General features: G+C 49.4%; 1 protein-coding gene across 4 annotated transcripts in view; it reads left to right on the forward strand.

The window, feature by feature from the left end:
- RGS9 (regulator of G protein signaling 9) overlaps positions 1-14799 on the forward strand; it is a 117698-nt gene extending 102899 nt beyond the window's left edge. For 2 of the 4 annotated variants that reach the window (XM_064369474.1, XM_064369473.1), the window contains 2 exons: positions 11907-12391; positions 14371-14793. In XM_064369474.1, coding sequence (XP_064225544.1) covers positions 11907-12391; positions 14371-14521 — 636 coding nt within the window. In that variant the 3' untranslated portion in view covers positions 14522-14793. Of the gene's footprint in view, positions 1-11906; positions 12392-14370 lie in introns of all 4 variants that reach the window. The other 2 variants (XM_064369471.1, XM_064369472.1) reach the window with 1 other exon arrangement.
- The last annotated feature ends 854 nt before the right edge of the window (positions 14800-15653 follow it).

Here is a 15653-nt window from a genome sequence, read left to right on the forward strand (position 1 = left end):
ATAGATGTATTTTATTTATTTATTTTTTTGTTTGAGACAGGGTCTCACTCTGTTGCCCAGGCTGTAGTGCGGAGGTGCAATCATGGCTCACTGCAGCCTTGCCCTCCGAGGCTCTAGCAATTCTCCCATCTCAGCTTCCCTGGTAGCTGGGACTACAGGTGTGTGCCACCAGGCCTTGCTAATTTTTCTGTATTTTTTATACAGATGGGGTTTCACCATGTTGACCAGGCTGGTCTTGATGTCCTGGGCTCAAGTGATCCGCCCACCTCAGCCTCCCAAAGTGCTGGGATTACAGGCATGAGCCATTGCACCTGCCCCATAGATACATCTTAAATCCCTGTTTTGTGTAAGAATCTGTGGTGAGTGCTGTGGTGGATACAAAAATGGACAAAATGGTCTCTGCCCTCAAGGCACTGACAAGGTGCATGGATGCAAACAGCTGTAAGAGGAAGCAGGACGCAGTGAGACTGGATGATGATCAAGGATGATGATCCTTGATTGAGACCACACGCTGGAGGAGCCCAGAGATGGGAGAGAATTGTTTGGCGAGGGAATCATGGTAACGGTTTTGGAGGAGAGTAGGTGTCATCAGATAGAGATTGGGTAGTGGGCGCTGCAGGTGTGTGGGCAGAGCCGAGGCAGGGCAACTGCTGGCCTCTAGGGAGCTCGTGGGGTCAGGAGAAGGTGAGAAGGTGCTCCCTCCAAGTAGGTGTCCTTATAACACGTGGCTGGATTTCAGTCTCACGTTGCCCCTTATCCAGGTGCCCGTGAGCAGCACACAGCTCTCGTAACCATTTGGTGGCCCTGAGCACAGGGTCCAGGAAGCAAAGCTGGGAGGGTAGTGGCTTGAAGATGTACCATGAAAGGCTGGAATGTGGGCTCTTCTGTAGTCTCATAAATGCCACTCCTGACCCACCCCTGGCTGGTTTAGATGCCCCTTCTCTGGCTCTCCTTCCATTCTGCTCCTACCTCTGTCTATGAATGCAGCACTGTATTGAAACAATTGTTTCTGTGTCTTTTTCTCTCACTGGGCTGGAAAACTCCTTAAAAAGGAGAGACCATCTCTTGTGGGGTTTTGTGCCCTCAGGGTTAGACACAGCATGGGCTTGCAGTTGGTAGGCTGGATATTTGAAGAGCTTCAGCGTGTTGGATGATCAGGAGCTGAGGAGTGAAGACGGGTTAAGAAGCGGTCGCTCTGGTCTCCATGTATATTAAGGGAGTGGTGGTGGTTTCAGAGGAAAGAGGAGAGATGCTGGAAGCAGGTGGATAGGACCCAATTGAAATGGGGTGATGTGGGAGAAGAAAGTAAAGAAGACCCAGAGATTTTGATCCTCCTAAGATAAAGGTGATGTTAAGAAAGGTATCGATTATGAAAGAGAACTGGATTTTGTGTTAGTAGCTGGGGAGGCATCATGGAGTTTTGGAGTCCCAGATGAAAATGTACACACCATTCATGTAATAAACATTTACAGAGATCTTTTTCTTTTCTTTTCTTTTTTTCTTTTTCTTTTTTGAGATGGAGTCTTGCTCTGTCATCCAGGCTGGAATGCAGTGGCGCCATCCCAGCTCACTACAACCTCAGCCTCCCAAGTTTAAGTGATTCTCCTGCCTTAGCCTCCCCAGTAGCTGGAATTACAGGCACCCGCCACCACGCCCAGCTAATTTTTGTATTTTCAGTAGAGACAAGGTTTCACCATATTGACCAGGCTGGTCTCAAACACCTGACCTCAAGTGATCCACCCGCCTTGGTCTCTCAAAGTGCTGGAATTACAGACATGAGCCACTGTGCCCGGCCACAGAGAACTTATATACCAGACATTGGGAGCCTGCAAAGCCCCCCAAGGAGTTCCAGGCTAGGAAAGAGACAGACACACTGTACAACTCACTGATACAGAGGCTATCGGGACTCTCATTGTGGAGCAAACAGAACAGAGGAGGATGTCAAGGAGGAAGTGAATGATCCTATCTGGAGGCATCAGGGAAACTGGACCTCAAAGATTGTGTAGAATTTTCCAAGTGGAAGGCAGAGAACTGTGGTTAATAATTATAGTTCTCCCTTCTTGCAGAAGGGATTTGAGGCAGCTTATAATACTGTAATACCATATGATAGAATGTCTAAAATGATAGATTGAAAACCAATTTTAAAAAGTAGTTTATACACAGTGAACTTTGGATGACTGGGTTATCACAACTGAATGTTATATATAATTTTTAGCATTAAATTTTGCTCTGAAATTTCTGACAACTACCAAGCAAACAGAGAGATTGGTTTAGAATTTTACTGTGTCATGAAATCAAGCATTCAAATCCTTCTTCACCTGGACCTCCCCCTACTCCTAGGTCCCAATACAAAGTTGCAAACGTGCTTCTGGAGAGAGAGATTTCTCATCCATTCCTCTTCTAGGCGTAAGGGATGTAGAACTGAATGAGACTGTCAAGTCTTATTTCATCGAGTTTGTGTTTTAGCTGGGGGTGCGGGGACAGGCGGTAGATAAGAAATAAGTGTTCTGATGGAAAGGAAAGTGGGTTTGAGTAACTTTGAATTAAGGAAGGGGGTAATTTTAGATAGGTTCATTGACCCAGAAGGGACTGTTGAAGATGTGATAGTGGGTAGACCCCAAGGGCCAGAGAGTGGATGGGGAGAGAAAAGAAGGCTAAAAGGGAAGTGTGGACGAGGCCACATTTTAAAGGTGTAAGAGGAGAGAGAAGAGTTAAGAACGGAGTGGGAGAGCTGTTAGGATGCATCCCTGAGAAGATGAACAGGAGATGTAGGTGGGTGGCCAGCAGTGATGAGCAGAGACAGTTAGCGCCCCCGGGATAGTCCCTGGGTACCTTTCCACTTCCGTTACCCTGCAGCTAGCTGGGACCACAAGTCTAGTTGTGGCCAATAGACATGGGCTCTGCTGAGATGGGTCAGAGCCTGGGGCCCCACCTCCATCTCATCCCCTGCTGTGGACCTGGGCATCTGCATCGTCTTCTGCACAGCACCGCTGCCACATACTGGAGTCCCTCCTGGCCCACGTAGGACTTCATGTGAACAAAAAGCAGACCTTTATTATTAGAAGTCAGGGACAGTTTGGAGTTACTGTAGCATAGCCCATCCTGTCCTGCCGAATCAAGAAGTCGAGCAGGTCGAGGACTGGCAGAGGCCACTGGATTTAGCAGTTAGGATATCACTGGGAATTTTGAGTGGGCGGTTTCAGCAGAATATGAGGGGAGAAGTCACTTTTATGGGAACAAGGGAGAAGGTGTTGGAAGTGAGGAGAGTGGGTTGTGTGTGTAGATTACCATTTCCAGAAGTTTGGGAGGAAGGCGAATGTGGGTAACTTAGATGATGGAGGATTGAGAGGAGGCATTTTCCAAGGACAGCGTGAGGTGGGGGTGCTTGCCAAGTGAGGGGATGATCCTGGGGAGGTAAAATAAAGAATAATTGATAAGAGAAAGCCTGGAAAAAAAATGGAGGGGATCAGACCAAAGTCCAGATTGGTCTTAGACAGGAATAGTTCACTCTCTGATGTTGCAACTCAAAGAGATTTGGAAGTGGAAGGGAAGGAAGCTGAAGGCTAAGTTAAGGTAAGATCAATTTTCATGATTAAGGAGGATTTGAGGCATATGCTGAGAGCATTGCAGGAGTAGGACACTGTGGCTACAGAAGCAAGGCCGTGCGGCTGCAGGAGAAGTTTTCGACAATTACTGCAAGGCAGTGATGACGGATATTGAACCAAACAGTCAAGTAGAAGGTTGTCAAGCTACAAGAGGGAAGAAGAATCTCTTTATCTGGAATTTTCTATATGTCTGAAGGTGGCACAGAGAGATGTACATTCCATGATACTCCTTGGTCAGCCAAGCAGCCATTCAGGAAACCTTTGGAATTCCCAGCAACTTTGTCAATGGGAAATGCTGTGGGATGGCCACAGGAAGGAGGGAGGGGCTGTCTTCCAGCAATTATTGGCTACTTTCGATGCAGAACTTTAAGAAACCCGCTCGCTATCAGCTTCCGGTCAGACCAGCACTTGTAAAGCGTTGATCCTTAAACATCACTGAATGAACACATCTCTGTCTTGCCGTTCCAGGAATTTTAATTCTCGAAGCTAGATGGTATCAGTTTTGCTCTGAAGCCAGGCTTGAATGCTATAAGAAGGAATGTGGACTTTGGGGTTAGGCAGACATAGTTTTGATATTTTAGCTGGGTGATTTTGACCTTCAACCTCTCTGAAGTTATAATTTCTCTTAGAAGGGTCTTGATGGTAAAGAATGTCTGGCTTAGGGTGGACGCTCAGAAATAGCACTCTCTCTCTCCCTCCCCCTTTCTTTCTCCCCTCTTCTCTCATTCTCTCTTTCTTGCTCACTGTCTTGCTTCTTGTAATCTGCCAAGGCTGGGATCCAGAGTTCTAGCTTCTGTGAATACAGGGGTCAGGCTTTGGTACCAGCTTTCTTCTATCTGTTACAACCACTCAACATTCAACGGAGACATTCAGCACCTATTACATGCCCAGCATCCTGCTAGGTGCTGGGGATCATCAGTGAGCAAGAGAGACCCTTACGGCATTTGCTGTTCAACAGGAAAGACAATTAACCCAAATGGTGTGATATTACAGGGAAGCCACATAATGTTTTGGGAGTGGTTGGCAAGGACTGCTAGCCTGATGAGGGCGGTAGAGGTTTGGGGAGAGCAGCAGAGGCTAAAGCAGAGGGGCCGTGTACAGGACAGTTCATTGCTGATCAGGATCAGTGGCGAACCGGGACCATCCATCCTGGAAAGCTCTATGCAGCTCCTAGGGACTCAGGGATGTGTGCATTTGTGTGGCTTCACCATGATCTTAACTCCAGGTAGCAGCTCTTTTCCACTCTTACACCTGCCTCTCCCAAACTTCAGTGTATGCCAGTGCTCTGCTCCCACCCTGGAGTCCACCAGGAAATTCTCATGTTTGGTAGCAAAGGGACTGCAGATTCTGAGGGCTTGCAAGAGCATCTGTGGCTGTTGCTATTGTTCCAGTAGGTGGCAGCTTCTCCTGCTAACTTTTTAACTGTGTCCCACAGGACCCACTGAAACCCCAAACAGCATAAAAATTAAACGTTTATTTGGACAATATTAGTAATATAGTTAAATCATTATGATAATCTCTATTATGCCATGTCCTTAGACACCTTTTAATTCCTTATATTTTAAACAACTTAACAACCTTTCTCTCCATGGGGTATATAGCTTGTGCTAGGATATATATTATTCTGTAATGTACAAGGATTTTCTTTATAGAATTCCATTTTCCAACTTGACTTTTAGAGAAAAAACTGCTTTCATTGTGAATATTAAGTAAAAATACAAGGGCCAGGGACAAAATATGAGTAACGAGCTAGGACCATGCCTGGCCTATTGTAAACACTCAATGAACACCAGCTGTTATCATCATCATCACCACTATCATCATTGTCACCGCCTTCATCACTGTCACTATCCCCTTATCACCATCACCATCATTACCACTGTAACCATCACTATCACCATCATCACCATCACCGCCATTACCACCATCACCATCACCATCATCATCACCATCATACCATCCTCACCATCATCACCATCACCATCACCATCATCATCACATCATACCATCCTCACCATCATCATCACCATCACCACCATTACCACCATCACCATCACCATCATCATCACCATCATACCATCCTTACCATCATCACCATTACCACCATTACCATCACTATCACCATCATCATCACCATCATCCCATCCTCACCATCATCATCATCACCATCACCACCATTACCACCATCACCATCACCATCATCACCATCATCCCATCCTCACCATCACCACCATTACCACCATCACCATCACCATCATCATCACCATTATACCATCCTTACCATCATCACCATCACCACCATTACCATCACTATCACCATCATCATCACCATCATCCCATCCTCACCATCATCATCATCACCATCACCACCATTACCACCATCACCACCATCACCATCACCATCACCATCATCACCATCATCCCATCCTCACCATCATCATCATCACCATCACCACCATTACCATCACCATCATCATCACCATCACCACCATTACCACCATCACCATCACCATCACCATCATCATCATCATCATCACCATCAACACCACCATCACTACCATAATCACCATCACCACCATCATCATATCATCACCGCCATCTTCATCATCACCATCACCATTAATACACCACCATCATCACCATCACCTAGAAGCTTCAGTCTTAGAGTAAGCTTGTGCTTTCTTCCAGCTGTTGGTGTTGTCCAGTAGAGTAACTCATTATTCTTTATTTAAGGCATCTCCTGAGAGATATTTAAAACATTGTCTCTCAAACCATCTATCTTCTCTGTTCTTTGAGAATTTTGCAGTGTGGCCCTCCAGCTCTCCAGGGAATGTTAGGATATATTTGAGGGGAGGAGAGTGAGGAGTTGATGTCACGTCCTCTGTCTGCAGCTTCTAGGAGAGGACTGACCAGCAACAGTGTAGTGACTGGTAGTCACTGAGTGTAGTCCAGGTAGTCCTGTAGTCCTGAGTGTCATGACTGAAGTAAGGGTCATTTCTAACTGAGAAGGTCTTGTGCTAGACTGTGTCAAATGGGATGACCAGTAGGGGGTCATCCATGTGTTCACCCACAGCAGAATTTTCCCCATGGGGCTAACTTTGCACATTCGCTTGGGGGCGATGGGGAAGGGGAGAGTGGGAAGGCACTGAAAGAGGGGACTTTGCACACTGCATGCTGCACCTGAATGTGGCCATCTGCTCACCATCCTGCTCCCATGAAGTGGGAGTTCAGGTGGCTCCAAGGTCTCCTTGAAATTCTCAACACTTTCTGAGGACAGAAAATGAATTGCATCTCTCTGCACTATCTGCTTTGCCATTCATTAAAATGCCTGTGATTGTGTTCTCATGTTGACATACCTGTTCCATTTCATGCTCTTTACTCCCTTCTCATGGTTCCCTTGCATAATAAAAAAAGCAGCATGAAACAAAAGAATGCCAAGCTCTCCTTCACTGTGTCTCTGTTGTGTCACATTTCTTTGCCATGTGTCATGCATGCCACTGCTTCCTACCTCACACCAATGGTAGGGGGGGCATGGGCTGGAAGGGCTGGGTCTCCAAGTAGAGCCCCAGGCCTCCCTGGAAGGACCAAGGTGGGGAATTGTGGTTCCCTGGTGAGAGTGGGTGGAAAAGACATCCTGCTTAGATTGTCCAGAACCAATAAGGCTAGTGGTCATTTGCCCAGAAGAAAGGACCATCTCAGACCAGGTAAGTGGCCATCCTCCTCACCTGTCTGTCATTCATCCCAGAAAAGAGAAGGTGCTAGGAGAGGAGTGGAGTCAGAGAAAAGCAGAGAGAGGTAGGAGGGTGGGAGGAAAACACTTGGATCTGCACCTCCCTGTAGAAGTTTGGGGAGGGCATATGGAGAGGCTGGTCCGGTCACTAACTATGACTTTTGTCAAGTTGCATCATATCTATGAGCCTCAGTTGTCTTATCTGTATAATGGGATAATAGACATTTATCCCAAATTCTGAGGAAGTAGAATGGAAGTTAATTCTTTATCTCTCTTGACAAAGCCAAGTTTGTAGTTTTGGAATTTTTGGATGGCAATATGAATCAATAGGGAAAGCAAGGCCCTCCGGGTCACACAGACCCGGCCTCAGATTCTCATTTAGTCACTCCGGTTTTCTATTGTTACATAACGATGACCACAAGCAACAACTGCGTAAATTAGCTGTTTTCTAGGAGACATTTGGCCAATGTCTTGTTCAGGTGTCTGTAACAAAATTCCATAAACTGGGGTCTTATCAACAACAAACATTTCCCACAGTTCTGAAAGCTGGGATGTTTGTAACGGAGGCCCCAACAGATTTGGGGTCTGGCGGAGTCCCACTTTGTAGTTCATAGATGGAGTCTCTTTGCTGTGACCTCACATGATGGAAGGGCTGAGCTAGTGCTCTGGGATCTCTTTCATAAGGGTACTGATCCTCTTCATAAAGGTTCTGCCCTCATGACCTGATCACCTCCCAAAGACCTGAATTCCTAATACCATCACTTGAAAGGGGCAAGGACTTCAATGTATATACATTTTGTGAAGGACACAAATCTAGACTGCAACAGCTGGGTTCTCAGTGCAGGGTCTCATGTTCAAGGTGTCTGTCAGGCTGACAGGTTCTCATCTGGATGCTCCTGAGAAGAATCTGCTTCCAAGCCCATTTGGGTTGCTGGCAGGATTCAGTTCCTTAAGACTCAGGCCTCTGTCTTCTTTCTGGCTGTCAGCTGGGGGCTGCTCTCAGCACCAAGGGGCCACCCGCATTCCCTGACATGTGGCCCCTCCATCTTCAAGGCCGGCCATAGAGACCTTCTCCCCAGCTGAATCCTTGCCAAGCTTCCAGTCTCTCTGCCTTCTGCCTCTGGCCTCCAGACTCAGATGGAAAGGGCTCCTGTGACCAGCTGGAACTCACCTAAACACTCCCCCTTTTTAAAAGTCAGCTAGGTGTCGTTACATAGCCTGACTGGGAGTGACTGCCCCATCACATTTATGGTTCATGTGCACACTCAAGGGCAGGGGTGGGAGTTCTGGGGTCATCCCAGAATTCTACATGCCACAGCCACTGACTAGTCATGAGAGCTGGGAAAGGGTAATGAACCCCTGTGGGCCTCCATGTTCTGTTCTCTAAAATGGGGTGGTTATAGATAAGCCGAGCACCTAGCAGGTAGTAGACACTTGACACATCTAAGAGCCTCTTCCACCTAACAGTTGTCGCCCAAGCCCCTAATCAAGGCCCAGCTTTCCCTGCTGTATATTCTTTGCAGAATGTGTCCTCAGTAGAGTTGCACCTCCCTATAGAAGGGAAGGGATTAGAAGCTTAGTGCAGAGTCCCTTAAGCTTGCAGGACACAATAATCTCAGATATCAGCTAGAAATGCTTTACCTGAGTCATACCCCCGATATCCTCTTTCAGGGGGACTGGGGCGGGGCCAGGTTCTGCCTTTGTACCAAGCACCCTGAGTGATTTTGATGTGGCTGATCTGCAGACCACACTGAGACATCCCACCAGCGCTGGGGACCGGGGTGTGGGAGCAGGGCCTGGGAGAACAGATACCCCAGGGAGCCCACTTGGATCCCTTGGTCACTGGAAAGTCTTCAGAAACTCAGTCTTGTCCTCCACTCTCTTCCTGAGAAGGAGGAGAAGGAACAGGTGTCCTTCTTTTTCGTCTTCCAAATCTTTTCTGTTTTTCCAAATCTTTTTTCCCCTTATATATTCTTCCACTCACTTTGCCCCATCCCAAGACCCATTATTAGTCTAAGAAATCCATTGCATTTGTAACGAACAGGAATGATTGCGCCGACTCTGAGTCAGCCAGTTGAGTTTCAAAGCCTGACCGGCCCCCATCCCCATTGTTCACAGCGGGGTGTCCCTGGCAGAGTAGCTGGACTTCTCAGTGCATTAATGTCCTCATCTGTAAAATGGGGATAATAACAATTGCCTCACCGGGTGGCTCTGTGGAGTATAGAATAATCCGCTATAGTGATTGCAAATGCAATAATTCATGATTATTGAGTAATGTGCTCAGGCCAGGGCCTCACATTTGCTGTGTTCTCACTGTGAATTAACGTGATTGTTATTACTATAATAACCCCATGGTCCTGGGCTTATTTTTTGATGAAGTCTTGCTCTGTCACCCAGGCTGGAGTGCAGTGGCGTGATCTCAGCTCACTGCAACCTATGCCTCCCAGGTTCAAGTGATTCTCCTGCTTCAGCCTCCTGAGTAGCTGGGATTGCAGGCACCTGCGACCATAGCCAGCTAATTTTTTTTTTTGTTTTTAGTAGAGACAGTGTTTCTCCATGTTGGCCAGGTTGGCCTCTGCTCTGCTGGTCGATGGGATTCTGGGCAATGAGGCAGAATCATGGGCTCTGAGCTGCTGTTTGGGAACAGAATCTTGTCAGGGAGCTGATGGGAGGGAATGAGATGCGTCCTCCATGCCTGGCCCTACCCTTGGTGGCCCTCTGGACTTTTTCCCCCCAATGGTGTTCTTGGGTGTGCCTGCCTTTCCCCATTCAGGCTGGGACCTGCCCATGCAGATGATGATAGCCAGGCTGCCTTCTGCAGGAGCTGCCTGCTCAGGCACCAGGCTGCCTCCTTCAGCCCCAGGGCAGTGCCCGGACCCTGAGGTCAGGCAGCTCTCACTGAGCAGGGCAACTATGTGGCTGTGCTGTGTGTTAGGCCATTTTTGCACTGACTGTCCTGGAGCCTCTCACCTCCTTCTCGCAGGACCCGTGCATCCCCAGATTGCTCATGCTGGACTTTTTTTTTGTGTTGTTTTTGAGATGAAGTCTTACTCTGCTGCCCAGGCTGGAGCATGGTGGCACAATCTCAGCTCACTGCAACCTTTGCTTTCTGGGTTCAAGTGATTCTCCTGCTTCAGCCTCCCGAGTAGCTGGGACTACAGGCATGGGCCACCATGCCCAGCTACTTTTTGTATTTTTAGTAGAGATGGGTTTTCACCATATTGGCCAGGCTGGTCTCAAACTCCTGACCTTGTGATTCACCTGTATCGGCCTACCAAAGTTCTGGGATTACAGGATTACAGGTGTGAGCCACTGTGCTCAGCCCTTTTTTTTTTTTTTTTTTGACAGAATCTTGCTCTGTCACCCAGGCTGGAGTGCAGTGGCGTGATCTCAGCTCACTGCAACCTATGCCTCCCAGATTCAAATGATTCTCCTGCTTCAACCTACTGAACAGTTGGGATTGCAGGCACGCACCACCATGCCCAGCTAATTTTTTTTTTTTTTTTTTTTTTTTTTTGTATTTTTAGTAGAGACAGGGTTTCTCCACATTGGTCAGGCTGGTCTCAAACTCCTGACCTCAGGTGAGCCGCCTGCCTTGGCCTCCCAAAGTGCTGGGATTACAGCTCTGAGCCACTCCGCCCGGCCTCATGCCAGGCCTTAATGCAGCTTAGGCCATAGCAGGCCTTTAGGAGGGAACCCAGCAAACCCAGGCAGTAGGCCAGTGTGTTCTGCCTTGGGAAGGGGGGTGACAGCAGACAGTCACTGAAAATTCCGATTTTAGTTTCTTTCTGTCAGCTTTCAGGCTCCTTTGGGCTGGAAATGCCAGATTTGCCCCTCCTGCCCTATGCTCTGGGGGCTGGGGCCACAGTGGCCCAGGAAGGCTGAGATACTTCCTCTTCCTCCACGGAACACCTCCTCGCCATGCATTGCTGTTACCTTCTCCCCGGCCTGGCCTGGTTCCACATTCAACCTTTCTTCCTGGCCACCCAGGCTTTGCCGGAGGGGAGGTTTGGGAGGGTGCTGGGCCTAGACCACCGCAAAAGGGTCGTCACTGTGGACACTGGGCAGGACAGCGCAAGGAGTGTCCTCAGGCCTGGAGCTGTGAGGAAGGCACCAGCTGGGACTTCTTCTGTCACCTCTGCTTATCTGCTAAAAGTGTTTTAAATGCCTCTGGACCTGGGTTTGGGGACAGAGGATGGAGAAGGCATGGCATGGGCTGTGGCAGGTACTCTGCCTTGCTCATCTGGGGACTGGAGTTGAGGGGTGACTGGGAATGCATTCTGGCCACACTCCAGCGTCCTTGGCCTGGAGGAAGGTCAGTTCATGTCCCAGGATGCAACTGCTTAGCCCCTGGGACTGTGACCAGGGCTGGGTGACAGGCAGGTCCCCTGTCAGGAGGCCTCTGTGAAACTGTGCTATTGTCATAGGTAGCTTTGGGCACCGTTCCCAGCTCCCCAGGAGGCAGCCATACCAGGCCCGCACTCTTGTTGCTAGAAGGGGACTAAGTGAGCAAGGGACAGCCCAGGGGCCCTGCAGCTCACCACTGAGGTCTCTCCTTTCCTTCTCTACAGCCGGGCCAGCACATGGCTCCCAGCCCCCATCTGACCGTGTACACCGGGACCTGTGTGCCCCCGTCTCCTTCTAGCCCCTTCTCCTCCTCCTGCCGCTCCCCTAGGAAGCCTTTCGCCTCGCCCAGCCGCTTCATCCGGCGACCCAGCAGCACCATCTGCCCCTCACCCATCAGAGTGGCCTTGGAGAGCTCCTCGGGCTTGGAGCAGAAGGCGGAGTGCAGCGGGTCAATGGCCCCCTGTGGGTCCTCTGTCACTGAGAGCAGCGACGCTTCCCTCGACGCCTCCTGGCCTCGCAGCCGGCCCAGGGCCCCTCCTAAGGCCCGCATGGCTCTGTCCTTCAGCAGGTTTCTGAGACGAGGCTGTCTGGCCTCACCCGTCTTTGCCAGGCTCTCACCCAAGTGCCCGGCCGTGTCCCACGGGAGGGTGCAGCCCTTGGGGGACGTGGGCCAGCAGCTGCCAAGACTGAAATCCAAGAGAGTACCAAAGTAAGAACCAGAAGGGGACGTGCCATATGCATGGGTGGCTGTGAGTGTGTGGGGCTCTGCATGTGCACGTGCATGCTTTGGGCCGGGAACTGGGGTAGGGGAGCAGGGCCTTGGAAAGCAGATACCTCAGGCAGCCCACTCGGATCCCTTGGCCACTGGGAGGTCTTCAGAAACTCAGTCTTGTCCTCCACTCTCTTCCTGAGAAGGAGGAGAGGGAACAGGTGTCCTTCTTTTTCATCTTCCAAGTCTCTTCCACGTTTCCAAATCTTTTTTCCCCTTATATGTTCTTCCACTCACCTTGTCTCATCCCAAGACCCTATTAGTCTAAGAAATCCATTGCATTTATAAAGAGTAGAAAAGATTGGTGGCAACGGTGGGACCTGCAGGTGGTGGGATGCCCTGGGCATGGTTCCGGGTGCTCCACCCCCTTCCTCACCATAAATGCCCTTGCCTCCCTTCACCAGACCCTTAAGAAAACCTCCCCATCCTCCTCTGCATCCCCTCGGCACAGTCTCTTAGAGGGACTTTCAGGGAGCCTTGATCTGGCAGTCGTTTCTGTGAAAATGAAAGTGCCTAGCCTCTGCCTGAAGGGTAGCCCCTCTAAACTTCATTTTGGGTAGTCCTACAAGCGTGACCTCTGAGAACCCCAAGTTCCCAGAGACAGCTGAGCAGGTGCAGAACTAAGGCTCTGAGGAGTACTTTATAATGCCTGGATCGGAGCAGAAAGAAAACTTGCAAGTGATGCCACACAGAGAATCAGCTCCCACTCTTATTGAGTTTTGGGGGAGACAGTCAGGGACCCCCCTGCACCAATCAACATGCTCCTGTGTTTGGCCCTGCCTGGGCTTGGAGAAGAACGCACCATGCAGAGGTCTTAGGTTGCCATGGGTACCGGAGGAACATGGCTTCTGCTGTGCGTTGTGCATGGGGACAGCCAGGCAAGGGTTGTTATCCCTCCTGCCTGTATTACTAAGGGGGAGAGGGAGGAGCAGGTGACTCTGGTTGCCTTAGGAGAGGGGTCAGGATCTAGTGTGAGTGTGTCTATTGATTTTTCCAGCTGGCCCTGCAGAGGGAATATTCCAGCTTTGGAGCGGCTGCTATGCCTCATACATGGGCTTGGGACTTAAAAGGCTCTCTTCTCAAGGGCCACTGCTTCCTCAGAAGGTGTTTTGTTTTGTTTTCTTTTCTTATTTTTATTTATTTATTTTTTTGAGACAGAGTCTCACTCTGTCGCCCAGGTTGAGGTGCAGTGGCGTGATCTCAGCTCACTGCAACCTCTGCCTCCCACGTTCAAATGATTCTGGTGCCTCAACGTCTCGAGCAGTTGGGATTACAGGCGCATTGCACCATGCGCAGCTAATTTTTTGTATTTTTAATAGAGACAGGGTTTCACTGTGTTAGCCAGGATGGTCTCAATCTCTTAGAGTATTGCTCTATCACCCAGGCTGGAGTGCAGTGGTGCAATCTTGGCTCACTGCAGCCTCCACCTCCTGGGTTCCAGTGATTCTCTTGCTTCAACCTCCCAGGTAGTTGGCCAGGCTGATCTTAAACTCCTGACCTCAAGTGATCCACTGACCTTGGTCTATTAAAGTGCCAGGATTACAAGTGTGAGCCACTGCACCCAGCCCGAAGAAGGCAGTTTAAAGGAGTTGATGACTAAGTCCTGGTATGCCCTAAAGGGACCTCTTGAATCCATCAAAACCATAAAAATCCAGGCTCCTCAAAAATGAAAATAAAGCACCTTTAGAATTATCTTTCATTCGAAAGGAAAATATGAATCCCCAATAAAAAGATTCCACCAAGCCAATCACAGCACACACAGCCTTTGTAGTTAAATGTTCTACCCTGAGCTATCCCTGCCCCCACCACAGCCTTTAGCAAATGCACCTGATGTATCCATCTTCAGGGATGTCAGGATAATTTGGGGAGATGCTGTCCCGCCTGCCCCTACATGACTGGCTTTCCTCTTGTACATGAAGCTTTTTCCAGATCAAAATGGATGTGCCCACGGGGAGTGGGACCTGCTTGATGGACTCAGAGGATGCTGGGACAGGAGAGTCGGGTGACCGGGCCACAGAAAAGGAGGTCATCTGCCCTTGGGAGAGCCTGGCTGAGGGAAAGGCAGGCTGAGTTGGGGACTCTGGACCAGGAGGACGTTCTGGCAGATGCCATGGAATGGGCCACAGAACACACTTGCTTGAGAACCAAAGTGCATTTGGGTGACATCTGAGGGTTAGGGACACAAGATGGGTGGACTGTGGCAAAGAATGCTCTGGCTGGTTACCAGGGGCCAATTCTTTCTCCTCCTCCTGATCCTCCCTCCCTTGGGCAGAAGAAAAGCATGTGGACCAGAAGACTTTCCCTGCTGCCTTAAAACCAATAAAAGGTTAACTTCAAGTTTCTTGGAATGTTAGTGTGTGTCTGATTTTGTTAATGATTTATGAGCTATTATTTATGAGTTAAACTTGCGTCTTCTTCAATCTTCTCGACAAAGGGACACCGAGTCCCTTCCAAGAGCTCTCTCCTTGTCTAAATTGGTTTATGCACAATGCTTTCATCAGTAGAACTCCCCAGGGGATGCCCCAGGGCATGGCATCTCACAGGAATGGAGAGAGGTCTGGGAGCAGGCACAGTCCTAAAATGCCAGGTGTGTTGGTTCAGGTCCTTCAAGAAGCAGACGCCAAGGTGAGATTCGATGGACAAGAGATTTGTTGGGGAAAACACCTGTGGAAGATCAAGGAAGGGCTGGAGCTGGAGAAAGTTGAAGCTGAGTGTTGGGGGGAGTTCGGTTGTTGAGGGAGTATGCGCAGTCCAGACCATGCAACAAGTCTGACCTCTGGGCAGGGAGAGTCTTAGATGGCAGTGCAGTGCCAAGAAAGTTCTGAACAGGCTGATGGGGTGTCCTTGAGCCAAGCTCATTGCTGGAGAGGGCCTGCATCTCTGGGAATGACCCTGCATTCATACCCCCATGGTGCATGGTTATGGGCTGGGAGCTCCCATGGGAGCCTGGCCTTGGCATGGACATGCTGGTGGGTCCTGAGCTGCTGCAGCTTGGCCATAAGCCCATGTGCTTCCCGTAGTAAGAGCTCTGAGTGCTCATTTTCATTTCTGCTGCACCAGGCCAGTGGGAAATTCTAGAGGTTTGGGCTTTGGGGTGCTCCTCCCACCTCCTCTCCTAGTTATTCACTCAACAAGTGTTTACTGAGTCCCTACTATGTGCCAGACACTGTGCTAGGTCCTGGGGATGTTGCTGTGAGTAGGA

Source organism: Aotus nancymaae, unplaced genomic scaffold (genome assembly GCF_030222135.1).
Source record: "Aotus nancymaae isolate 86718 unplaced genomic scaffold, 86718_ANA_hifiasm-v0.15.2.pri h1tg000089l, whole genome shotgun sequence".
Classification (NCBI taxonomy): Eukaryota; Metazoa; Chordata; class Mammalia; order Primates; family Aotidae; genus Aotus; species Aotus nancymaae.